The following is a 26,302-nucleotide window of genomic DNA, read 5'->3' on the forward strand; positions in this document are numbered from 1 at the left end:
AGCTGCCTGTGTACATCTAAAGTGTGCAAAATCTTTTCCTCTTTATTTTGGGGATTTGCATAAAAGTAGGCAAATGAATAGTTTGGTTTAAAGCCACACTAGAAACCACTTTAGGCATAAAGGAAGGATTAGTACGCAAAGATACCCTATCCTTATGGAAAATTAAGAAAGGCTCAACCGCCATAAGGGCCTGCAATTCAGAAACCCTTCTTGCAGAGGTAATGGCCAACAAAAGCAGTCTTCCATGATAAATATTTCAACTCGGTAGTAGCTGCAGGCTCAAAAGGTTGTAGAGTGAGTTTCTCCAACACAAAATTGAGATCCCAAGCAGGAGTAGGAGCTCTACGTGGGGGTCTTATATTCTTTGCCCCTCTAAGAAATTGCTTGAACAAAGGATGAGAAAACAATGGTGGGTCACAATCATAGTGAGCTGAAATTGCTGCAGCATGAACCTTAATAGAAGAGAAGGACAAACCTTTGTCCAGTAACTCAGTAAGATATTGAAGAGCCATACTTAAATTAGGCTCAGAAACATCAAAACCCTTTGCTGCACTCCAAAATAAAAATCTCTTCCATTTATCTGCATACACTTTCCTTGTACTAGGCCTTCTAGCTTCCAAAATAACATTCAAAACTTGCTGTGGAAGTTGAGACCTTCTATGGTTCAAAACAGAATATGCCAGGCTGTTAGGTGAAGAGAGTGAAGCTTGATATTGAGTAAATGACTGTCCTCCTGAGACAACAGGTGTGGAATCGAAGGCAAAGGCCATGGAGGCTCCCATACCAGACTTCTCAGTAATGGGTACCAGTGCTGTCGAGGCCAATCTGGAGCTATTAAAATCATCTTTGGCTTGTCCTGTCTGACCTTTAGAAGTACCTTTGGGAGGAGAGGCAGAGGTGGAAAGGCATACACATGAAGATTGCTCCAATTGAAAGAAAGAGCATCCACTTTCCAAGCTGTGGGATGAAACCTTTTCGTGCAAAACTTTGGCAGCTGGTGGTTTAGTGGAGAAGCGAACAGATCTATGTCTGGAGTTCCCCATGACACTGTCAATTTCTGAAATACATGAGGATCCAATTTCCACTCGTGGGGATCCATAATTCGTCTGCTCAACACATCTGCTAAGGAGTTCTGTGCTCACGGCAGAAACCTTGCCTGAAGATGTAGCTGTAAACTGAGAGCAGTCTCCCACAAAATCATTGCTTGCCTGCATAGAGGATAAGAATGTGTTCCCCCTTGCTTGTTGATGTACCACATGACAGTTGTGTTGTCTGTTAGAATCAACACCTGCCCTGGAAGAAGTAAATCATTGAAAGCTATTAATGCAAACTGGACTGCTAACATCTCCTTCAAGTTGATATGTAGATGTAGTAGTCTGGCAGGCCACTTGTCTTGTATCCACTTTCCATTTAGATGAGCTCCCCAAGCTTTGTCTGAGGCATCTGTCGTTAGAATCTGACTCGCCTCTGGCCGGGTCACAGAGAGTCCCTTGTTTAGGTGACATTCCTGAGCCCACCACAAAAATTCCTTTTGAATGCAAGGTATTATTTGAATGACAGTGTCCAGATCCTGGCAGTGCTGTGTCCATACGTTCTTGAGATACCATTGTAGCTTCCTCATATGCAGTTTGGCATTGGGAAGCACCAGAATACAAGATGCCATGAACCCCAAGGCTTGAAGGACTGTCCTTGCAGTCAGCCTGGACTGATGAGACAATTGATGAAAGTAAAGGGAAAGATTCTTTTGTTTGTCCGGGGTCAAAAAGGCCATCTGGGATGCTGTATTCAGTCTTACACCCAGAAAGCACATGTCCTGAGAGGGTACTAGACTGGACTTTATTTCGTTCACAGAATACCCCAGGCATCTTAGCACTGCTATCACATATTCCAAATGATGAAGAAGCTCGTCCCTTCCTTGAGCCAGAATCAGGCAATTGTCCAAATAAGGATAGATCTGTATTCCTTTTAGCCTGAAGAAAGCTATCACTGGAGCCAGAACTTTCGTGAACACTCTGGGCGCAGTAGATAAGCCAAAGGGCAATGCAGAGAACTGATAATGAGAAGTCCCAGCCCGAAAACGCAGATACTTTCTGCAACTCAGTCTGATAGGAACATGAAGGTAAGCCTCCTTGAGATCCAAAGTTACCATCCAATGATCTTTGCCCAGCAGAGGTAAAAGCTGTTGTAACGTCAACATTTTGAACTTGGGAATGTCCAGATAAGTGTTGAGGATAGATAAATCCAAAATTGGTCTCCACGTGTTCCCCTTTTTTGGTACTAGAAACAGGCGAGAATAAAATCCTAGGCCCACTTCTGGCATAGGGACCGGCTGTATGGCCCCTATTTGAAGTAACAGAGAAATTTGTTTGTGAGCCTCTATTCTTTGCTGAGGAGGAACGTCTGGCATGCCTTTGAAAGGAGGCAAGGTATGGAAATAAAACCTGTAACCTTGGTGTATGATATCCAACACCCATCTGTCTTGGGTAATTAAACTCCAATTTTCCTTGAAAAGTGCCAACCTTCCTCCCAAAGGTGCTGCCAGACGAGAAGGCTCTGGCAGCTGAAAAGGTAGGTCATTGGGTCTGTTTACGAAAGGACTGACCCCTGCCCTCACCCGAAGACTGTGCAGGTGAACTCCCTGTTCTAGGCCTGAAAGAGCCCTGAGCTCTGCCCCTACCACGTCTAGATCTACCCCTAGACTGGGAATCATAAGAAGGATACGTCCACCCCTTGGTAGGCCAATTTCTACTAAACTTCGGAGGCTGAACCTGCAAAAAATCTTTAACAGTCTGCATAGACTTAGCCTTGTCTTCCATTTTCTTTAAGACTGCCTCAACAGGTGAACCAAACAACACATCAGATTGTAAAGGAGCATCTAAAATCCTTGTCTTAACATGGTCAGACAAATTCTGATCCCTCAGCCAGGCGTGCCTGCGAAGAACTGACCCAGTGGCAGCCACCCTAGACGAGGCCTGTACAGCATCAAAACCACATTGCAAAGAATGCTTACCCACCTGTTCAGAAACATGTACTAAATCTTGTAACCCTTTACACTCAATACCTTCCGCCAGAGCATCTACCTTAGACTTCAATTGAGAAAGCAGATAGTTTTGGTATTTCAACATGTGAAACTGGCAATTCAAAGCCCTCATAGCTAGGGTGGAAGAAGTATAGACTTTCTTTCCCCATCTATCCAAAGCCCTGGCCTCTTTATCTGGAGGAACCGGATTTTTAACAACAGAAGCCTTAACACCCTTAGGCCCCTGACTAACAGTTTCTGGGTCCGCCCTAGGACTCTTAAGATACTTATGAGCTTCAGGCACCCTGTAATACCTATCCGGCTTAACAGGAGCAGGAGGCAAAGAATCAGGATTAAGAGAAGCCTCTGCAAACACATCTTCCACAACATCCAGAACAGGAGGTATAGCCAAAGGCCTATGCTGGGGTAAAACAAAAATTCCCTAAGCCTTTTCCTGGAATCAGAGAAGTCCTGACCTTCCCACTTAAAATGCTCCCTCATGGAATGAAGAGTCTCTGAAAAGAAAAATCCTCAGGAGGAGAAGCAGAAGGAGTAGAATCATCCACATCAGAATCAGAATAAGGAGAATACTCCTGCAAGTCTTCAGTCAAGACTCTGAAACATCCGAAGCCTGCTCAAAACTCCCCAACTCAGGTTCCACCCTAGGTCTCTTATCAGGAGGGGCAAAGAACCTCTAATCAAAGTAATCAAATCTTCTGCCATTTTAAGCATATGCTTCTTGGGCACAGAACCTGAAGAACCAGGGTGACACCAACTGAAGCTAAACCTGGCCTGCCTCTGGGAGAAGCCTTGGAAACAGAAGGCGAGGGCCTAACCACCCTAGGAAGGGAAGGGAGTACAGTAACCTGAGAAGCCCCTTCAGCCTGACCTGCCTCCTGAGAGGCCACATCCTGCAATAACAAAGTCTCCCCTGGGACTCCAGAGAAACCTCCGGGAACCCCCGGCTCCACCGACACCTCTAAAGAACCGGCGTCCGGTACGGACGGTTCTTCTAGCCTAGGCTTAGCTGCCTTGTCCTTGTGCTTCTTCGAAGAAGCGGGCGTCGGAGCACCCGACGGCATATTATAATTGCACCGCTTCCGAAGACTAACCTGGCACAATCTAACCTTCTCTTAATAGTGCGCTTATTGAATCTAGCACAAAAGCGACACCCAACAACGTCGTGCTCAGGCCCTAAACAAGGAATACACAAAGTATGATAATCTCTATGCGGTATCTGTTTCCCACAAGAAATACAGTTATTCACTTTTTCTGACATCCGGTAAACCACTGAGGCAAGAAAAAACTAAAATATTCCCCAACGGGGTACTTAGCCAACTTTGACTCGGTCTGAAACTCCGAATTCGAAAAATTTCAGAACGCCAACCGGCACTTGTAACGCTGCTTCTGCATCGGACCATGCGGCAAAAAAGACTGAGGATATGACGTCGGTCATGCGCATTTGTACCCTGACGTCCTGATGTCAGTCTAATGCGCCTTGACCGACGTCAGCCTTATACTTTGATATTCGGGCCGACCGAGGACAGCGGACTACCCAAGTGTAAGGACTGCAGCAATGTGAGATGAAGAACATCATCAGTTTGGGGCAGGATTGTCATATAAAAGGGAAATTGATGTAGGATAAACAATAACACATGAAAAAATGCGAATAAAACTTAGTAAGGAATACTTTAGAAGACTTAAATTAATCCTGAAAACAGCTGACATCTGGGAAAAATACAAGCTATAAACCAATTTGCTCTTATGTCCTAACTTACAGTTTTGAAGTGACTGACTGGCCCCAAAACATGTTGGATAGATAAGACAGGAAAACAAGAAGGATGGTTCATGCTCACCAAATGATTTATAAAAATCAGTGCATACCAAGAATATATATATTCCCTGCTCCAAAGGAGGGATGGGCCTCCTTGAAATTGATTACATGTATAGATTTGCAATCGTGGGACTCCACACATATCTGCTGACCTCACAAGACCTAAACATAGTGAAAGTTTTGAAATCTGAGGTGAAAAATCTAAGATGACTTATCTGCTTAATCTAGAAGACGTATATCTGTGTCAAGCAGGAATGGAAATCAAACCAGTAGATAAAAATCAGGCAGCAACTGAATGTGCCAAAAAACAAAAGAATGAATATAAGGCGAAGGACCAGATGAGAAGGCAAGAAATGTGGAAAATGCAAAAATATAGTTGCAAGTATAGAAACTTCTGGAAAAAACTCATGTTGATCAGGAATGAACGCAGAAATGGTTAAGGAGAGGCAAATTCAAACCAAGAGATGAAAGGTTAATATTGGTGGCCCAAGACAGTGGGCTGCGTACACATTGGTTTACAAAGTCCATTGAACATGTAGGAGAAACAGACAAATGTAGTTTTTGTAAAATCGAATTGGAAACAGTCACAAACCTCGTTGCTGGTTGTGACATACGAATGGCAGAAGTACTGTGTAGTGAAAGGCATAATAATGTGGCAAGATTGTTGCACTGGGGATTGTGCAAACATTATGGTACTGAAGTGGCTGAAAATCACTGGAAACATGAGCCACAAAGCATTACTGAAAATGATGAAATCTACATCACATGGGATCCTCCATTACCAACAGTTCAAAAGACAGATGCTAGAAAAACGGATAGAGTGGTCTATGAAAAGAACACAAAACTAGCATTGATCATTGAAATCACCACTACCAGTGACTACAGTTTCTTGCATACAGAGACACAAAGTTACAAAATATCAGGACTTGCAGGCAGAAATGAGAGCAATGTGGAAGAAAGATCCCCAGACAGACCCAATAGTATTAGAAACAATGGGTCTTATAAAAAAGAATCTATAATAGTATTTAGATATGTTACCAATACATGTAACACCATACAAATTGTGCAGAAGGAGCCATTACTGGGCACATTGCAGGTGCTGCCAAGAGCACTCCTGGTTGACATCAAAGATTGAAACAATACTAATTTCATAAGCTTTAATTGTACTTTGACTTAGGAATGGGGTCCATTCCAGTCATGGTATTAGAAACCAAAAAGATATGGAGAAATTAAAAAAACAAAAAAACAAAACAGGATAGAATGGAGAGATGATCATTCTACAAGAAAAGGAGAGTATTATTGCTGAAACTGAATTCATCCTCAAGTCTTGGTGAGTACCTTCACGAGGTGGACCCCCTTTTTCACAAAATCTCACCAAGATAACACTGATATATAGAGTGCATTTATATAGTGCATATCATGAACAGAAGCAAATTAAAAATGAAAAAAGATAGCTGGGTGCACAAGACCCAGGATAAAAAAGTGCCCAATCCTGGTAGGCACAGTGGTGCCAGGAGTGGAAAAGATGGCAGTGTAGAATCCTCAAAATACAGAAACATTCCTACAATGGGGTCAGGCCAGGCCCAGGGGGAGGATGCCCCCCCCCTGTTGTAGCTGCTAGAAAACAACAAAGTGTAAAGACTTCTCATCTTCCCTTTGTTGATGATTTAAATGTGTATAACTTATCAGATAAGCAACTGAAAGTATAACTGCAAGTTGTTAAAACTTTCAGATGATATAAGAATGTCATTTGGGCTTGATAAATGTGCAAAAGCAACTTTTAAAGCAGGAAAACATCAGTTTGGGACAAGAATGTGATATATAAAAGAACGAGCTAGAGGGAGTGTACAAATAATTCGGAACTGATGAAGGATCAACAATTAAACATGAACAAACACAAATAAAACTAGTAAGGAATACTTTAGAAGACTTAAATTAATCCTGAAAACAGCATTTATATCTAGGAACAAAATCCAAGCTATAAACCAATTTGCTCTTCCTGTCCTTACAGTTTTGGAGTGACTGACTGGCCCCAAAAAAGTGTTAGATAGATTAGATAGGAAACAAGATGGATGCTTCATGCTCACCAAATGATTTATAAAAATCAGTGCATACCAAGATTATATACCCCCATTCCAAAGGAGGGATGGGCCTCCTTGAAACTGATTTATTATTGTATAGATTTGCAATCGTGGGACTCCACACATATCTGCTTACCTCACAAGACCCAAACGTAGTGAATGTTTTATAACATGAGGAGAATAAAAATCTAAGATGACTTTGCTGCTTAATCTAGCAGAAGCATATCGGCATCAAGCAGGAGTGGAAATCAAACTAGAAGAAGATAAAAATCAGGCAGCAACTGAATGTGCCAAAAAACAAAAGAAAGAATAATAAGGTGAAGGACCAGATGAGAAGGCAAGAAATGTAGAAAAAGCATAAATGTAGTTGCAAGTATAGAAAACTTTTGGAAGAACCTCATGTTGATCAGGAATGAATGCAGGAATGGTTAAGGAGAGGCGAATTTAAACCAAGAGATGAAAGGTTAATATTGGTGGCCCAAGACAGTTCATAGGTTGATAGGTGTGTACTAGGCTAATGGCCCTGGAGCCTTTACAAGCCTATCCCATAGAAGTGTCCTGGCATTGTGCCGCCTGACATTAGTTCCCAGTGCCTCTATCAAGTAGAGCCACTGGAGTGGTCCTCAGGGTGAAATTTCTATTTCCCATCCACTCATTAAGATTTCTCTTGAGGAGGGCCAGTGAGGTGCTCTGATTGACACGTATGGGAAGTCTATACCAGAGCATGGGCAGTCTCTAGGTTATGAACCTGTCCCTTCAGCATGTTCTGTTGATTGTGGTAATGAGGTTGAGGTCTCTGGAGTGTGTGGTGTGGAGCGACTGGGATTTCTTTAGATGTAGCATTTCTAACAGAGCTGGGTCAGACATGGATTTGTAAGTCAAGCAGAGATTGCCTCTTAGTAGACAATATGAGACAGAGAATAGCTGGAGTTTTTTGAGTATGTCCATGTAGAACATGTGTTTAAGGCCTAGGATCCTCTTTGTGAGGTACTTTTGTGGCCTTTCCAGCTGTTGCATGTGTCTAGTAAAGTACATGCCAAATGGGGCATTATACTTTATGGCTGGCTTAATGAGGGAAGAGTGGATAGAGATGATGACCTCTTTCTTCCTGGATGCAAACCCCTTGCTAATAAGATGTGCCACATAGAAGGACTTTCTGACCACAGTGGCAATGTGGTGGTCGAAGGATTGGTTGCTGTCCACCTGTGTCCCCAGATCTCTTATAACACCTTCAGTGTTCAGTGGGCTCCCCTCGATGTGGTAATTAGTGGGAACTGAGTTTTTCCCAAAGGGGATGACAACACACTTTTTGGCATTAAGTTTAAGGCCATGGTTTTGACACCAGTTATTGGTCTCAGTGAGGCCTTTCTGTAGGATGTCTACATCACTTGGGGAATTAATAATGGCTCCCAGCTTGCAGTCATCTGCAAACTTGGTCAGCCAGAGTCCCTCTGTGATGGCCTGGACTTCTGAGAAGTAGATGCCAAACAGCAGAGGACCCAGGACTGATCCCTGTGGGACTCCACTCATGACTGGTCGGCAGTCTGACTTGGAGTCCACTACTTTCACACTGTGTGTTCTATCTGTGAGCCAATTTGCAACCCACCTAGTGATATAGGGGTTGATGCCTAGTTTGGTGAGTTTATCAATAATTCCTGAGTAGGTAATGGTATCAAAGGCCTTGGCCAGATCAAGGTAGGCTGTATGAACTGCCTTGCCCTCATCCACAGCTCTGGTGACTGACTTAAAGAAGTTAACCAGGTTGAGCAGGCATGATCTACCTTTCACAAAACCAAATTGCGTGGGATTTAGAGTTTGGAGATTCCCTATATCCTTGATAATTAGTTCCATGATGATGCACTCCATAGCCTTACATAGACTCATCAGGCTAATGGGGTAATAATTCCCAGGCTCTATAGTCACTCCCCTTTATGGAGAGGGATGACTGTAGCAGTGGGCCATTCGGTAGGGATAAAGCCTGAAGTGAGGCTGTGACTGAACAGGACACACAGATGTGGTGCCAGTTCACTTTCATGTAGAACACATCCAGGGATATTGTCAGGTCCCATGGAAGCTGTATTCATGGCCTTGGACAATGCAGCTTTAACCTGTGCTGCAGTAATGCTGGATTCCTGGCATTCCTCCGGTATTGTGATTGGTCCTTTGGGGGGGAGATAGGGGTAAAGTTGGCACTGAATCTGTCGGCCAGCATGTTAGCAATATCTGTTGGCTCAGTATAGGAGGCACCATTGTGCAGTAACTCAGAGCAAACCTGGGTATTGCCGTGGAGATTCTTGATATAACTGTTGAAGGCTTTGTGGTTGTTTTTAGTATCTGCTGCAATTCTGCCTTCATTGCTGACTTTAGAGGTTTTGATGAGTGATCTCAACTTTTGTTGAGGCTAATAAAGGGAGTTTTTCCAGTCTTGGGACTTCACCTTTTTCTGCAGCAGTTTCTTCCTTCTGTTGTAGAGTTTATAAATGGCAGGGGACTACCAGATTGCCTTCCTTTTTTTGGAGGAGAGCATCTTTGCTCTTTTGGGTATGGCTAGTTCCATGCATTTATGTAGGTGTTCATACAGTGGGCTGCATACACCCTGGTTTACAAAGTCCATTGAACATGTGAGAGAAACAGACAAACGTAGGTTCTGTAAGACCAAATTGGAAACAGGCGCACACCTTGTTGTTGGTTGAGACATATTAATGGCAGAAGGACTGTATACTGAAAGGTATAATAATATGGCAGGACTGTTGCACTGGGGATTGTGCAAATATTATGGTATTGAAGTAGCTGAAAAACACTGGAAACGAGCTACAAAGTATCATAGAAAATAATGAAGTTTAGATCACATGGGACCATCCATTACCAACAGTTTAGAAGACAGATGCTAGAAAACTGGATACAGTGGTCCATGAAAAGAAGACAAAAGTAGCATTGATCATTGAAATCACCACACCCAGTGACTACAGTGTATTGCGTACAGAGAGAGAGACACACAAAGTCATAAAATATCAGGATCTGCAGGCAGAAATAAGAGCAATGTGAAAGAAAGATACCCAGACAGTTCCAATAGTAGTAGGAGCAATGGGTCTTATAAAAACGAATCTACAATCATATTTAGATATGTTACCAATACATGTAATCCTGTGCGAATTGCAGAAGGAGTTATTACTGGGCACATTGTGGGTACTGCTAAGAGCATTTCTGGCTGACATCAAAGATTGAAACAATACTAATTTCATGAACTTTAATCATACTTTGACTTAGGGATGGGGTCCACTCCTGTCATGGAATTAGAAACCCAAAAGATTTGGAGAAATTGAAAAACAGGAAGCAGGTCTTGGCAGTGCTTTCCAGAGCCAAAAACACTTCTTAAATGGACCCAAATAATATCCCAGGTTGCTTCCTAAACAGTTTAAAACATGACCTTTCAGGACTACTTGGGTGCATTTCACCTACAGCCTCAAAACATGTTAAATACCAAGTAAGTGGAGTACTGCAACAGTCATCTCTCTTCAAAAGTGTGGTTCATCAGCTGACCATGGAAACTAAAAACCCATCAGTCTGACAAGTCTAATATGCAAAGCCATAGAATGAATTATCATGGAAATGATCAGAAAGCACATTGGCAACCTACAGACACTGGACCCTTTCCAGTTTGGCTTTGTCAAGGGAAGGTCTCACTTACTTAACCTGGCAGACATCTTTGAGAGGGTCACCAAGGCAGTGGATGAGGGCAAGGTGGTGCATACTGTCTACCTTGGCCTGGCTACAGTATTCAATACACTCCCCAAATCAAGCATTGTTACCGAACTCACCTAACTAGTCATAAATCCCTACATAACTCACTGGATTGTCAGCTGACTCACAAACCAAAGAAGTCATGACTGATGAGACCGCCTTCATCAAGAGACAAATCACTAGTGAAGTACTTCAGAGATCCATGCTTGGTCCACTCCTGTTTGGCATCTAATTCTCAGAAGTCAAAGTTAATGTCAAGTACCTCTGGCTCACCAAGTTCGCGAATAAATGTAAACTGGGAGCTATCACAGATTCCCTCCATGACACTATCATCCTGCAAGATGGTCTAACACAGGCAAATGACTGGCACTAAAGCCATGGTTTAAAACTCAATGCCAAGAAATGCATTATAGTGCTCTTTGGGAACCTGTCAACCCAGGGTAATGACTCCATCAATAAAACACCCATAAGAGATGACCTAGTAGTTAGGGATCTGGGAACATTTGCAGACAGTAATCTGGCCTTCGACTAACATGTGGTCAAAACAGTAAGAAAGTCATTCTACGTTGGCCAACGTCTAAGTAAGTGTTTACCATCCAGGTCCAAGGAAGCTATAGTACTGGTTTACTTGGCCCGTATCAGACCCATCAGTGAGAACAATGCCCCCTTTGGCATGTACCTGAACAGGAATTTTCAACAGTTGAAACATCCACAGAGATTCAACACCAGGAAAATCCAGGGTATTAGCACACTGTCCTACACAGATCACCTTAAGGCCCTATCTATACTCAGTCTGTGACAAGTTACTGAGAGGTGATCTAGGCCTGGCATTTAACGAATCCCCAGATCCAGCCCTGATGCATCATTTGCACATCTGCAAAACAAACACCACTAGAAACACTAGCTCCAATGATTTAAACTTTGCCTGAGACATAAATAGAACTTGCTGGTGAGACAGATAGGTGTCTCAAAGGATCCTCACACTATGGAACAGACTCCCCATCCATGTGAAGCATAGTTTATCCCTGACCCTATTGAAACATAACTTTGAACATTGGCTGAGAAATTGTAAACTCACCCCAGGCCTGCCCCCCATGTTTCTGATAGACAAAGGCAGACAGTAAGTAAAATATTACTTAACTAACATACTACTCCCACAAGTGTTAGCCACCTCCAAACTAACATACTCCTCCCAATAGACGTCTGAGGTACATGGGGACACAACTGGACTGAGTTGCATGATGAGGATTATAAAAGCTCTGGTGGTCATTAGCCTAAAATATACCTATGAACTGATATGCAGTTTCGACTCAGATTATGCCACCATATCATGAATAGCCTGCCCATTGTAGTGCCACCCTCACTCAAGGGCAGATGCATCAATGATAACCAAAGCCTATGATGTGCAAAAGACAAACAGCAGGTTAGCTGAGTAAATTTACCATGGAAAGTGAAATCTACATATTCTGGATAGCCTCATGGGAGCCTGCAGTGGTCCATATGGTAGTATTAGTGTCCACAAAAGTATTGTCATGCAATAGTTGACATGTGGCAATACATAAATAGGTGCTGCCATCAATCTGATGGCTCTCAGTCTCATCTTAACTGTAGATTGTAGGGCCACCAGGAGGTAACAGGTAGCTTTTGGAATTTCCAGCATCCTGTCTAGGGAGAGATGGGCTGTGCAAGACTTTCTGTCTGTTGAGCAGACAACAAAGGTCATTAATTATGTGGGAAGTAGCTGCATTTTTTTTCCTCATTTACATCAACCCCAAAAGAAGTGCAGCAACTGGAACAAAGACTCCCTTTAATGATGTGCTTAACCATCCAAAGCAGCAGTGAGGAGCCAGTCTTCCAGAGAAGGAAAGAGTGTAGTTTCTTGCAGTTTAAAAAGGATGCTACTACCGACATTACTTCATGACCACTCATAGGTCTACGATGATACAGTAAGACAGAGTTCAAAACTGGTAGTGGCTGACTTTGAGTTGGATGTGCTGAAATCTTCATGACTGCCTGCCTGTTCTGATATGCAAAGAGGCATCCTTTAGGTATAAATGGCACATCCAGACTCATCTTGCTATACATGGCAGGACTGAATGAAGCGTGATCATAGAAAAGAACTATTTAAAGATGAAGGAGTTTAAGCCACAAAGATCAAGAATGGTCAAGAAGGCTCTTTTCTTTAGAAGTAAAAACAATCTGAAATAAAATCCAAATAGCATCCAAGTCACTGCTGATACAATGGGACATCCTGAATATCTCTTTATTGAGGGGCTTCTACAATTTCTTCCTTGGCTTAAAATCTTGAAGGAACAGGACAACGGTCAAGGAGCTTTATGGCACTTTGGGGAAATGTGAAATAGGACAACACATTCCTGAGGAAAAATCTCCTTTACCCATTTATCCTTCATGATGACATACTACATAGACAAATGGAAACCAATTTGCCCCCTGAATACTCATAATGAAAGGCATTTGACTGAGGAGTCAAAAACGTTGCCACATTCCCTAAGACTGGTCATGACCTTCTGAAATAATATCAGAGTACCTGTCCCAGGCAACAGATCTTGATGGAATGTTGTTGGATATACTCTATGTAACCCAGCTGCCTCCCGGTGCTGTAACTGCAGTGCCATTATCCTGTCTAAACTTCTGCATCCTGAAAAGGTTCACAGTGGAGGAAGAAAACATACACTGACAACCGTAAGGGTTTGCTCTTTCTCCTGTATTGTCTTACAGTGTTCCTCTATCTTTGGTTCAAAAAATAGTAGAGCCTTGAACAAAGCATCCGGCAAGGTTGTCTTGGTGTCTTCAGTTTAGGCCACAAGTCACAGTCATTTGTGATGTCATGTAACAATGCTTGTTCCTACTGCAACAGCAGCCACTTACATGGTATGTGCCACATGGACAGAGAGGCTGGTGAACATATTGCTTAAAATGGCCCACAAGGCAGCTGGCCAAGTACTTACCAATGGACTTATGAACCTGTAAGTGAATATCTGTGCCTTAATTTGCTCCTTAAGGAGTGCAAACAAAAGTCCTTAAGCTACATGCTGCAGTATGTCCAGCATTTCCCAGTGGAAGTACAGCACATGAACTATATAGCTAAGCACCCTTATTGACAATTGCCTCCTAAGGTGTTCATTTACCCTACAGTCATTGTCTGGTGGTGTAGCGTTGCACTCAGTGGTGTTAACTTACAATTCAGGGCTGTTGCTGAAGCTTTGATATTTTGGGGTCTCGGACTGGACTGTACACTGCTGGCTGTGCCAGTATCCTGGAACCAAAAATACCTCTGGACGCAGAGGCCACAGTGTCCGGGTTTCCTCATGCAGCACTGCTTGCATCTTTCAGAATATCTACCAATGATAGGACCATGGGACCATATTGGTGGACTGCTGAGGTATCCTGCATGCCTACAGGAAAGGAAGCACTGTTTTGGACAGGAAGTGAAGTTCAGTAGTCCATGCTCCTTTCTCTTGCATCAACTGTAGCAATGTCCTGAACATGGAGGTAATCTGGAGGAGATTGCAATGAGTCTCCACCACCATTATTACTGAGGTCTTCTTTATGGAGATCTTTCTCCGGCTTTACATATTTGTCTCTTTATAAGTACTTGGCTGGTCTCAGGTTGAACTGAAATTCCAGATCCAAGGACTCAGATGATCTCTTTCTTAAGGTAGGTGAGGCAACATGGACTGGATGCAATGCTAGAAATTAAAACCATAGAGAACAGGTTGGTGAAGGAAGTTGGGGGGATCCAACAGTGCAACTTAAGGTAGCAAGATGTTATTCATGGGGAATCCCAACTAACCCTCTATAGATGGGAAACCTATACCACTTCTAATGCACAAGCCCGGCAATTCCTAAACTTTGTTAATACCAACATCCTGGAACCATTGGTCAATTCTCCTACCAGGGGTACAAATATCTTTGACCTTATACTCACGAACATGGCGGGGACACAGATGTTCCTCACCCAATGTAATGTCTTTGCTCATCAGATATGACCATAAGGCAGTATTACTTGAAATAAAAATTAAGTCTGGGAATCCAGAGAAACAAAATACCTTTAGGAACTATTCCAAGGCTAACCTCTGTTTACTAAGCAACACCTTGGCTAAATTTCAAGCACCTCCAAACCCAGTAAACACTACAGAATACACTGAGGTAGTTACAAAATCTCTGTACAGCCATACTGATAGCTGTATAGAGCGAAGGTGCCTACCTGTATTAAGAATAAGACAAGCTCAAAAGACAAGGCATCCTGGTATAATCACAATATCAATTATATATACAACAAAATAAAGAAATCTTGGCCAAGTGTAGGAAGAACAAAGACATAGATACTAAAAGCCCCCTGACCAATCTAAACAGAGAGCTAAGAGGGTTAATTAATACTTCAAAGGCTACAAAGCTTTCTACAGCTATGTCCGTAATCTCAGAGGAAATATACAACAATGCACAGAACTTATTAAATGGCATCACCCACACTGAACTGGAGGCCATTGCCAACCTTTTGGCTGACAGGTTCAACTCAAATTTCCCCTCCCACTTCCCCCTAACTTTCCAAAGGAAATATCACATAACACAATTCCCCAACCATTACTAGGGAACAGGTCATCAATGCACTTTCCAAGACCAAAAACACTGCATTGATGGACCCTGATAACATCCTGAAATATTTAATAAATAACATGAAACAGGATCTCTCTGGTTCACTTGTATTACTTTTTAACTTAAGCCTTCAGTCAGTTTTTGTGCCCAAGAAATGGAAGATGGCTACACTCATTCCCCTGCACAAAGGAGGTCCAACCACTGATCCGGGTAACTACAAGCCCATAAGTCTTGCCAGCCTCATATGTAAGGCCATGAAAAGAATCATCATGGATGTGACGCCCCTGCACTGGCCCAGTAATCAAGCAGCCTCAATCCTCACCACTAACACTAGTGAGGGACGTGCACATTGGGAGGATGACAAGTACAAACACTGTAAAGTGCAATTTCCTTAAGAGCACACAGAGGTCACAGTCAGTCTGGGGCTGGTTTCTTCCTCTCTCTTGAGATCTCCAATAAGACTCTCTACTGGCACAGCTATAGGGTTAAGATCTCAGCCGAGTGGTCAAGCCAAAACATCCAGCACCCTCTCTGTCCAACCAGTGTTTCATGTCTCTGCCCAAGTAGCTGACACACACACACACACACACACACACACACACACACACACACACACACACACACACACACACACACACACTTTGAGATCTGATTTATATACAAACACACACACCTGGGGAAGGCTAGCACAGGCTCACTAGCTATGCGCCCTTCTGCCCAAGTTAAATGGTAGTACCAGTTGCCACCAACCACTCTTATCGGCTACTACAAGGCCCTTCCCAAACGGTGACCAATTCTACTGTGTAATGTTACTGTTGTGCAAATGGTAAGCGTGACCAGAACTTTTAAGGCTATTTAGGAGTGGTCTGTACAGTATCACCAAATACATATGCAAGTACACTAAGAGCTTAAATATCTCTAACAAACCAGCCACAATTAAAAGGTTTAAATATATTTAATAATAAATAATAAAAGCACAAGACAATACTTAATAAATCAGCCCAGTGACAACAGAGTTCAGAATCACAGGAAATACTTTAAAACAACATTGCAGGACAGTCTCACATAAATACAGAAAACATCTAGACTAATCTTGGTATATTCCTATCTATCTCTGAGAGAAATACTATGATCTAAGTCTTACTTACAGAGCAAAGATAAGTGCTGGTGAGAGGATGTTGTCAGATCCAAAACAAGATACAAAATGCACAGACTTTCTCTCTGAGATAGTTCTTAAATTAATAATACTCATTACTGCTGGGTTAGCTAGATGACATCATTCTTGTCACCTCTGCCTTAGTTTCCAGGGCAACAGGAACATAAAATTTAACATGTGTCTGTGAAAAATACTTATCTGTCAGAAGTACAGCTGCTAGGAAGCCACAGAGCAATAGAAAAACACTTTACACGTGAAACCTAGTAATTATCTCTGTCTCAAGACAATAGAAAGAAACCCCTAGCACTAGACATCCTGTCTCTTAGCTGAGATAAACTAACTTTATAAAACATTGTAAAACTCTACTTATTTTCTTGGAGTTTGCAAGTTAACTCTGTATATTCCGGCCTTGGGAGGGTGACCTAATGGTTAAGGTGTTTGCCTTACAAACACAAGGTGCAGGGTTGGAGTCTCACAAGGGATAACTGACTAGGCTTAAAATGGCTCACAAGAGCAGTTAGCCTAGTACTAATCTATGAACCTATGAACCTATGAACACATACATTTGCATAGGCATGCAGTTTATACACATTTCTGCTCTTTTCCAGCAGGGTGCACTGTGGTTACATTCTTGAAGCTCAGTACAGAACATATAGTTTTCTTACATTTGTAAGACAAGCATACAAATCATATTACTATTCACAAATGACATAGAATTATTTAAAAATTCTAGCTGGCTGGGCTGGCAGCCTTCACAACGGATATGACAAATGAGGACATGGCTAACCTGCAAACTCTGGAACCATCACAGTTTAGCTTTGTTAAAGAGGGTTATGCCTATTAAATCTGGTGGACTTTTTTCAGAAGGTCACCAAAGCATTGGATGAAGATAAGATTGTGCATGCAGCTTACCTCAACCCGGCCAAGGCTTTTGATACAATACCCCACTCATTCGTTATAGACAAGCTCACTGATTTAGGTATAACCCCTTTTATCACCCACTGGATGGCCAACTGGCTCACTGATAGCACCAAGGAGGTCTGAATATGTGAGGCCACCTCAACCAAGAGGCCAGTCACTAGTGGAGTTCTCCAGGGCTGGGTACTGGGCCCATTCCTTTTTGGCATCTATTTCTGTGAAATAGAAGCAAATGCTGAAGGTATACGGCTGACTAAGCTTGCAGATTATTTCAAGATGGAGGTTATCATCGACACCCCTGTAGACACTAGCATTCTTCAGGAAGGTCTGTCTCTGATTAACAATGTTGCCAGACAGTCGCCACCATGTGGCCACAGTGGTGAGGAAATCCTTTTATGTTGCGTGACTTATAAGTAAGGGCATGGCATCTAGGTTAAAAGAGGTCATTATCCCACTGTACTCCACCCTTATCAGACCAATCATAGAATACAGTGCTTCCTTTTGGTACATACTTGACCAGGCATAGGTAAGAAACTAGAGCGAACTCAAAGGTTCCTTACAAAAAGAGTACAAGCATTAGAAACCTGCCTAATGCAGAGCACCTTACAGCCCTTTCCCTCTACTTAGTCTCCTATAGATTGCTAAGGGGTGATCTATGCCTGGCTTACATGAAATCTGCAAACCCCACACTTATAAATCTACTACATATTTGTAAGACAAAGAGTAACAGAAAGACAAGTTTTGTTTATGACTTAACCAGAACATGGTGGAGAGACAGATGTGTGTCCCAGAGACTGCCCCTCCTATGGAAAAGGCTTTCCATCCACGTGAAGCTGAGTTTATCTATTACCCAGTTGAAGCACAACCCAGACAAGTGGATGGGGAATATGAATTTACAACGTGCCTGGTGCCCATGTCCCTTATGGACAGATGTAGCTTATAAATGCCTGGCCCTCAATGTCCTATTTGGATACAGGGCATCATTATTCTTTTGGGAAAATTTGGCTAGGCTTAGAAAGGCCCCCGGGTCATTAGCCTAGTAGCAGTCTATAAATCTATAAGACTCAGGTGGACATTATTGCTATTTACACTGCAGCAGCCATGGATACAGGCACTGGTGACATGCTCTGTTGTTACTCTAATAAAGATGGTATTAGAACTACAATTGAAATACCAGTCAACTGATAAGAAGTCACCATCACTATACTCTGACAAATTTATGAGAACTTCAGAATGAGTAACACTGACTCTTTGTGCAGTGAAAGTAGTTTGAACGATGCCAGGTGTACTGACACCTGATGGACCGACAAATAAACAAACAATGGTTGGGTTGATGTTGGGTATACAGAAGTCAGTTGTACAAACCTCAGTGGAGCTCATTTGAGATGGAAAATGGCAAAGGCCAATAATCTGAGAAGACACATATCAGTTCAGTAGACTCTGTACTAGGCCTTGTAAAAAAAAAGTGAAAGTTCTGGAATTCTGTAAAAAACTGTGGGTCATAAGGCAGTGCAAGAACTGTATGAGATATAGAAGACATTTTATTTTCTAGTCATTTAATCATAGCCAACAGAAGGTTGTAAGCAAGCTATGATAATAACAAGGATCTCTGAAATGGGGGAGGGAAGAAGTGGGCTCAACCTCACCGAGGGGAGAATCTCCATGGTCAACCTGACGACAGTCCAAGCGGGTAGCTTTAATTTATCACTGCCCCTTTATTCCAAGGTGTTTGCTAACATCAAAGGAGGAGACTCCACAGATTTTACCATTTTCTCCACCTTAGACATAGCTGTATACTTTTCAAATCTATGTCTGAATGGAAACACTTCAATCAGGTTTTAGTTGTTGAATGAGCAAATACCTCTTTTGCAAATTTGTCTTTTGATTTATACTTTATTTGCTTAGTATTATTGCCAAATATAGAAACTCAAGCATTAGGAGCAGTCATTTTGGAGACAAAGGTGGTTATAGACATTTAATCAGCTTAGATTACTTTCTTATCGCACAGTTTTGTAGTGCTGTTGAATCTGATACATACAGACCAGTGGGCAGTATTATGGTCCAGAATGAAACAGTAAAGACAAGGTGTGTGTGTGTGTCTGTCAGCAGACAGAATGTGCCTATCACAGGCACAATTAATAGAACATGGACACACTGAAGGCAAAATGGCTTAGTTTCAACAGGTAGGTCAGATAAATACCATTGGATATAATGTTCAAATGAAACTTAAGAAAAAGCACAGTGAAGTAAAGAAACAAAATATTTACTTACATAGTTTTGAAGATCAACAATGGAAGAGCAAAAAAGCTCCAAACTGTCAAAGGCAACCTGGGTAATTTTTCTCCCTGATGAAACTTTCTCTGTAGTCAAGATATTAAAATAGATAGAAAGATGTGCACTGTGGGTCAGGGAGGAGCTGGCAGCTTGGGGCTTTACCAGGATGAAACATTAGTCCGGAGAAGGTAAATAAGAACGACCTCTCCTTCAATCAGCTCTATCATTCCTATTTAGTTAACTGCCAGAGATAAAATATGGTAAATGTTCCCTTGTAACTACTGAATTCCATATACTGGGGTATAAATTTCAGTTTGCCAACTACAAGACGACACCTCATCAACTGTTCCATTATTGTTGCATGAGTCAATTAAGAAAGGTGATTTCAGAGAGTGGTTGCAAAACTTTGGCACATGAGCCACAGAGCCATCCTTTGGGAATGAATGATACAGTGGCAGAGGTATTGTTTATCTAAAGGTGACCAAAGATAAGTATACTTAAAATTAAATATTTGCAACTCACAAACTTAGGAAGACATATTTAGTTTGTAATGCTTGCTCATTACACTCAGTAAGACCAACTACTTTATTGTACCACATAAAATGACTACTTAATTGGATAAAGAGTTCAGATGAAACAGCAGTGATATTGGAAATTCACAGAGAAATATACTTTTGTTTCAACTCAAACACAAGGAATATTTTCAATCAAAATAAAGAACAAATATATGACTTTCTTACCCACTCTACTTCAAACAAAAGTTATATAAAACGCAAAACTGAGTTTTACAGGAATAATAAGGTGTCAGGTATGTATGACACAATTATTACTGCATGCCCCTGGACCATAAGACTTTGGCTAATACTTGTACCCTGCACATACTTTTCTGCTTTAGAAGTTATGGTAAAAAAAACAAAACAAAAAACAAACAAAAACATATTAATTTACCCTGATACAATGATCTATATGCAGAAATATGATCCATTTCTGTGAATGCATACACATTTGCTGTTATTTATATTTTTTACAATGATGGCGAATGGACTGATGTACACTTCTAAGTAACTCCTGTGCAATAACTCCTATGCAGATCACTGTGTATACTGTTCCCAAAATAAATAAGTAAAGTAAACAGGGTGAGGCTTATACAGCTAGAAGCTAGTTTGTCTCACATATCTAATACTTGTGAGATACTTGTATTTAATAAACTACATTAAAAACTGTAATTCAACAGTGCTAGAACTTTGGTTAAACAAAAATGTAACACGTCAACATAACTGGACAGTATATATCGAGCAGCGTTCACATAAGTGCACATATATGCACAAAAACTTAGAGTTGCACTCACCAAGAATGCATGAACAAGCAGAGCACTGTATACAATTTGTGAACACACAATCATACAGTAGTACAAATGTATATGGTTGGTACACACCAGTCAAACACCTTTACTCTCTCTCTTTCTGTCTCTCTGTCCCCCCCATCTCACACACATGCCCACACACACACACACACACACACACACACACACACACACACACACACACACACACACACACACACACACACACACACACATAACCCTACCGTAAAGGGTGTATCTGGACATTATCTGTACCGTCCTCTGTTTTTTGCTCCTGGTCAGATGATGATGGTGATGGGGATGACTTTAAAAGACGAAGTTCATCGACTTGCACTGCATTGTACCATGTTTGTGGGCTCCCATCTGGTGCCAACACAGGACTCTTGGCTTCCTCAGGAGCTTGTGGCTTCACTAGATTTACTGCACTCACCTGCAACTTCAGGAATTTTTGCATTGCAGTCATATTCAAAAAGAGATATCCAAAACTCACAAAATAGTTAGTCTGAGGATGTAAGACCCAGAAGGCAAATAACCAAAGCGAGTCTGGCTTGACCGAATTCAATGAAATGCTTAATACTTAGGCAGTAGTCACAATTCACATGCTGCCATCCCAAGGTCCTTTAAAGTTGAAATGCCTGTCAGATCAGAATGAAAATAAAACCAATAATCCTTAAATTCTTAATATCTTGCTTTTAATTTAGTCATACCAGTGCATGAAAATGTATCAAGTAAAGTGTTAAAAACATATTTCTGATCTTTGATTGGCTGGCACCTGCTCCAGATGGTCTCCCATATATCCATTCTAACAGCAACTCTAAGCTTCCTGACAATGCTGCAGAGAGATGAAATGAGAGGACTGGCATGTAATTAGTCTGTTTCCAGTTATGTCAGTCAGTTAAGTACTGGAGAGGAAATGAAATCTCACACAATAAAGCATTCTTGCTCTTGTCGTCTTCTGTCTCTCTCTGTCAGCTAAGAAATGTCTGAGGATCTTTTTCCTGTGCCAAGGCTCAGCCTACTCCTTCAGCCACGTTAGCAGTCCCACCCCCAGCCCCCAATATACAAACACACAACTCTTCTCCATGTCTCATTCTCTCTGTGACACAGCCTCATGTATTATGAGTCAGCATCAGTTGCAATCCAAGATTCGGATACAGTAGCTCTCCTATCCTCGCCTGCTCTACTCACCTGCCTGCCATCTGCTTTTGTATAGTTCTTTGACCCACTAATTTACATTACAGGGACAAACAAAAGCAACTAGTGAAACTTGATATCAGGAATCGGACCACAGCAAACTGCTAGCAGGCTCTCAGTTTCCATTTCAGAGTAATGTGAGCTGCAGATTTCCACTAGTAACAGCTAGCTAAGCAAAGGTCTACTAGCACACTGCAAGCAATATAAATACACTAAAGTGCTGTTAAATTCAAGTTATCAGCATGATGCCATACTGAAATACAGCTGTTCCTAATCTCATATCACTTGTATTTCTGCAAAAGCCTTGCACAACTTAACAGTTCAAAGCACCTGACAACATATTTCCTATTCCTCTAACTACCCTGCATGTACATTTTTTAGCAGCTGCGATCTGTAATAGCTATCTAGCTGCCTGCAGGGAGGAACATTTCACAGCACCTAACTACGTGTGTATTATCCCTCTGAATACCATGCACAAAGAGATTGTTCAAAGAAGCTGTTAAACCCTGCACTGTCCCTCAAACAGTCTTTCACACAGAGAACATTCATAGTTGGATTTAACAAGTCTAACTTAACCTCCTGCAGATAGAAAAAATACACAAACGCTCCAAAAAGCAATTTGTCCCTCTGTTCTGGAGCCATAGAAACAAGCTACAGTACTGTCAAACATCAGTATAGTCATAATGAATGTCCTGCTGATAGAGCAATCCAACTCATGATGGATGCTAACATTAGTTTTGTTTTTGTTCTGCCATAGAGAGAAGGAAAGTTCACAGCATTTGCTATCATGTTTATGGCATGCATCTAAGGGTCTAATAAAAGTTTTTTTTACTTGCTAAATGGCATAGTGTGCAGAAAGACACACAGATAAGACACAGTTTGTAGAAGCTGATAACGCTAAACATCTAAATTTCCTATATTCATAGCAGCCATCCCTACTCCCAGAAGCAGTAAACACAAGTCTGTCCTTGCACCCACCAAAATACTTAGTTCCTAGCAGCTGCTGGCATCACTCTCCTCCATGACAATGAAGCATAGTAACAGTTAGTAGAAACACTAGTATTATTTATTTTCTCTTAATTTTTCTCTACCCTTCATAAAAATCAACTTATATCTGTTGCATGTATTCATGAACTTCATGAGCTTCATTCATGAGCCTTATCTGCAAGGCCATGGAAAGAATCATCATGGACCGTATCAACAAGGACATAGGTCACCTTCAAACTCTTGACCCGACCCAGTTTGGGTAGGTCAAGCATATTGAACCTGGTGAACTGCTTTGAGAATGTCACCAAAGCCCTGGATGAAGACAAAACAGCACAGTACATACTGCTATCTTGACTTAGCCAAGGCTTTTGACACAATCACCCACTTGGGTATCATTGAGAAACTCTCCCAGCTGGGGATTAACCCATACGTCACTAGATAGGTAGCCAAATGGCTCACTGGCAGAATGCATACTGTCAAAGTTTGGGATTCCACCTGCACCAGTAGACCAAATACCAGTGGTGTACCACAAGGATCTGTGCTCGGCCATCTACTGTTTGGAATCTATTTCTTGGAAGTCCAGGGAAAAGTAGATGGCCTGTGGCTTACCAAGTTCGCTGATGATTGCAAACTGGGTGCAGTTATTGAGTCCCCAAATGATGTTAACATATTACAAAAGGGGCTAACACAGACAAATGATTGATGCCAAAGCCACAGACTAAAATTAAATGCAAAAAAATGCATTAGTGTCCCCTTTGGCAAAGAGGAAGTCCCTGCAAATTACAATATTGACAGCACTCCCCCTAAGCTCAAACCCAGGAGTGCGAGGTTTGGGAACACAGGTTGGTAACAATCTAAACTTCGATCACCATGTGTCCACAGCAGTAAGGAAAGCCTTCTACAATGCACATCTCATAAGTAAGGGCATCGCATCCAAGACTAAGGATGTTATAACTCCTCTGTACTCAACCCTCATCAGACTACCAATAGGGTACAGTGCTCCCTTTTACATGTACCTCACCAGACAACTGCAGCAGCTGGAGAGACCACAGAGGTTTCTCATCAAGAAAATTCAAGGCCTCCAAAACCTAACCCACATGGAAAGACTAAATGTCCTGTCAGTGTACGCTGTATCCTACAGGCTGCTGAGAGGCAACTTATACCTGATCTACAGAGCAGTCCCTACCCTGCCCTAATGGAAATTCTGCACATCCGCAAATCAAATAGAACAAGAATCACTTGCTCCAGGGATCTCAGCTTAGCCTGTGACATTAACAGAACATGCTGGAGAGACAGATATATCTCCCAGAGATTGCTGTTACTCAATAATCCTATTCAAGCGCAACCTAGACAATTGGATGTGAGACTTTAAATTCACCCCAGGGGTGGCACCTGTGTCCCTCATGGACAGGGGCAGTCAGTACTGATCATAGACTCGCCCTGCGAATAATGACCATCTAACCAAAGTCAGTTAGGGATCACAGGTATAACATGGCTAGGCTTGTAAAGGCACTAGGACCATTAGCCTAGAAACATCCTATGAAACTATGAACATATCTTAACAGTTTTTTTTACGTTTAATCATGTACCACATTTTATGTGAAATAATATTTCTTCACTTCTTCCCAGATTATCTGCTATTCATAATCAAATCATTATTTTTGCATTCTCAGATATCTCTTTCTTAGCTTTTCTTTTTTGAAGGATGATGCCCATTTGAAGTCTGCGGAATCTGCAGAGGATACTTAAGAGTTCTGCCTGTGTCATCCTTTTGCCTTCCTCCTGCAAGACTTTTACATGCCTTATACAATTCACAGGAGTAGCTGTTATAGCCATTCCTCTCCCCTGACTGAAGGACAGAGAAGCTTGGTGTACAGGAAGGCCAGTGTCCTGAACAGGTACATTTGATAGAAACCAGCAACTTCAGTAATATCTCTTGAGATGTCTTACTGTTTTTAACAGCTGCTAATTTTTGACATTGTTTCAGCAATTGTTCTCAAGAAAATGTAGGTTCCCAAAATCTGATACCCAACATATTAAACCTGTCAACAGTTAGACACAATTGTTTTATGGAATATGTAGATAATGAAAAAAAACAAGAGAGGGATTTATGTACAAAAGGGGTACTAAAACAAACAAACGTAGGTATAAAATGATTGAAGTTGAATCAAGATAAGAATGAGAATATTTAAGTCTCATTATTTGGTATTGAATGGTTGGATGGGTCCCTTTTGTATTAAAATGAAGAAAACAGTGAGAGACTACATATCACATAGTTACAGATAAGTAAACAGTCTCAGTAGGTACATGCTATAAGTTGTATGGCTAGGTAATCTCTAGGTAAGTTATAAAGAAAAGTTGATAAGATTTCTCTTTATGAAGTCCATAAAATTGTAAAGGTGAGAAAGGAACATAAGAACTAAGCAATCTGTGAGGAATGGATTTTGTAAAAAAAAAAAAAAAAGTGAGCTTAAAACTATGTTATTTTTTTCTGTGCAGTTACTTTTAAATACATTCTTAGTGAGTGCACGTAATTCTCAGCTCTGTAACTTCACTCTAGTTCAGAATTTACAGTAATGACCCACTTGAAATAGGTTTTTACCTATAAAGTCCTTGCCTTTTCTGTGTGTCCAGAAGGCTCCCTATTAGAAGAACAAAAGTCCAAAATATTGAATGTTGTTAAATGCCGGACATCGATGTGTTTTTTGTGAGATCGTGGTACAGTGAAGATCGGGAAATTTGCCCTTTCCTCACTGTAGTGCGATCTTGGAGTTGGTATATATAATTAGCGGAAAGGGTTCGATGTCTGGCATTTTCGCTGTTTACAACGTTCGATTATATGAACTTTGTTCATATAATATAGACCCAATATTACTCTTATGGACTTAGAAAGTTGCTAGAATAAAAGTTTTTATATTAGCATACATTCACTTCAGTTCTCAATGATTTGCCAGAAAAACACAAATTTTTATGAAGAAACGACAAAATATGGGGGAAAAAAATCTGAGCATTCTGCAAAAATCAGGATAGCCGAGAGGTAGGTATGATGTACAGGGTCTATATTATGTGCCCCCACACCCCCAGCTAATTTTATATACTAACTCCAAGATCGCACTAC

At 41.4% G+C, this 26,302-nt stretch overlaps 1 protein-coding gene across 4 annotated transcripts in view; it reads right to left on the minus strand.

Moving 5' to 3' along the window:
• AP3B2 (adaptor related protein complex 3 subunit beta 2) overlaps positions 1-26,302 on the minus strand; it is a 905,004-nt gene that overhangs the window by 722,797 nt on the left and 155,905 nt on the right. The window contains exon 1 of one of the 4 annotated variants that reach the window (XM_044077814.1): positions 21,228-21,965. The exons of 2 other annotated variants lie outside the window; for them this stretch is intronic. In XM_044077814.1, the coding sequence (XP_043933749.1) occupies positions 21,228-21,466 (239 nt within the window). In that variant the 5' untranslated portion in view covers positions 21,467-21,965. Of the gene's footprint in view, positions 1-21,227; positions 21,966-26,302 lie in introns of those variants that run through there. One more of the 4 variants, XM_044077815.1, reaches the window with a different exon arrangement.

This window comes from Protopterus annectens, chromosome 7.part0 (assembly GCF_019279795.1).
Source record: "Protopterus annectens isolate FY-2018-M chromosome 7.part0, PAN1.0, whole genome shotgun sequence".
Taxonomy (NCBI): domain Eukaryota; kingdom Metazoa; phylum Chordata; order Ceratodontiformes; family Protopteridae; genus Protopterus; species Protopterus annectens.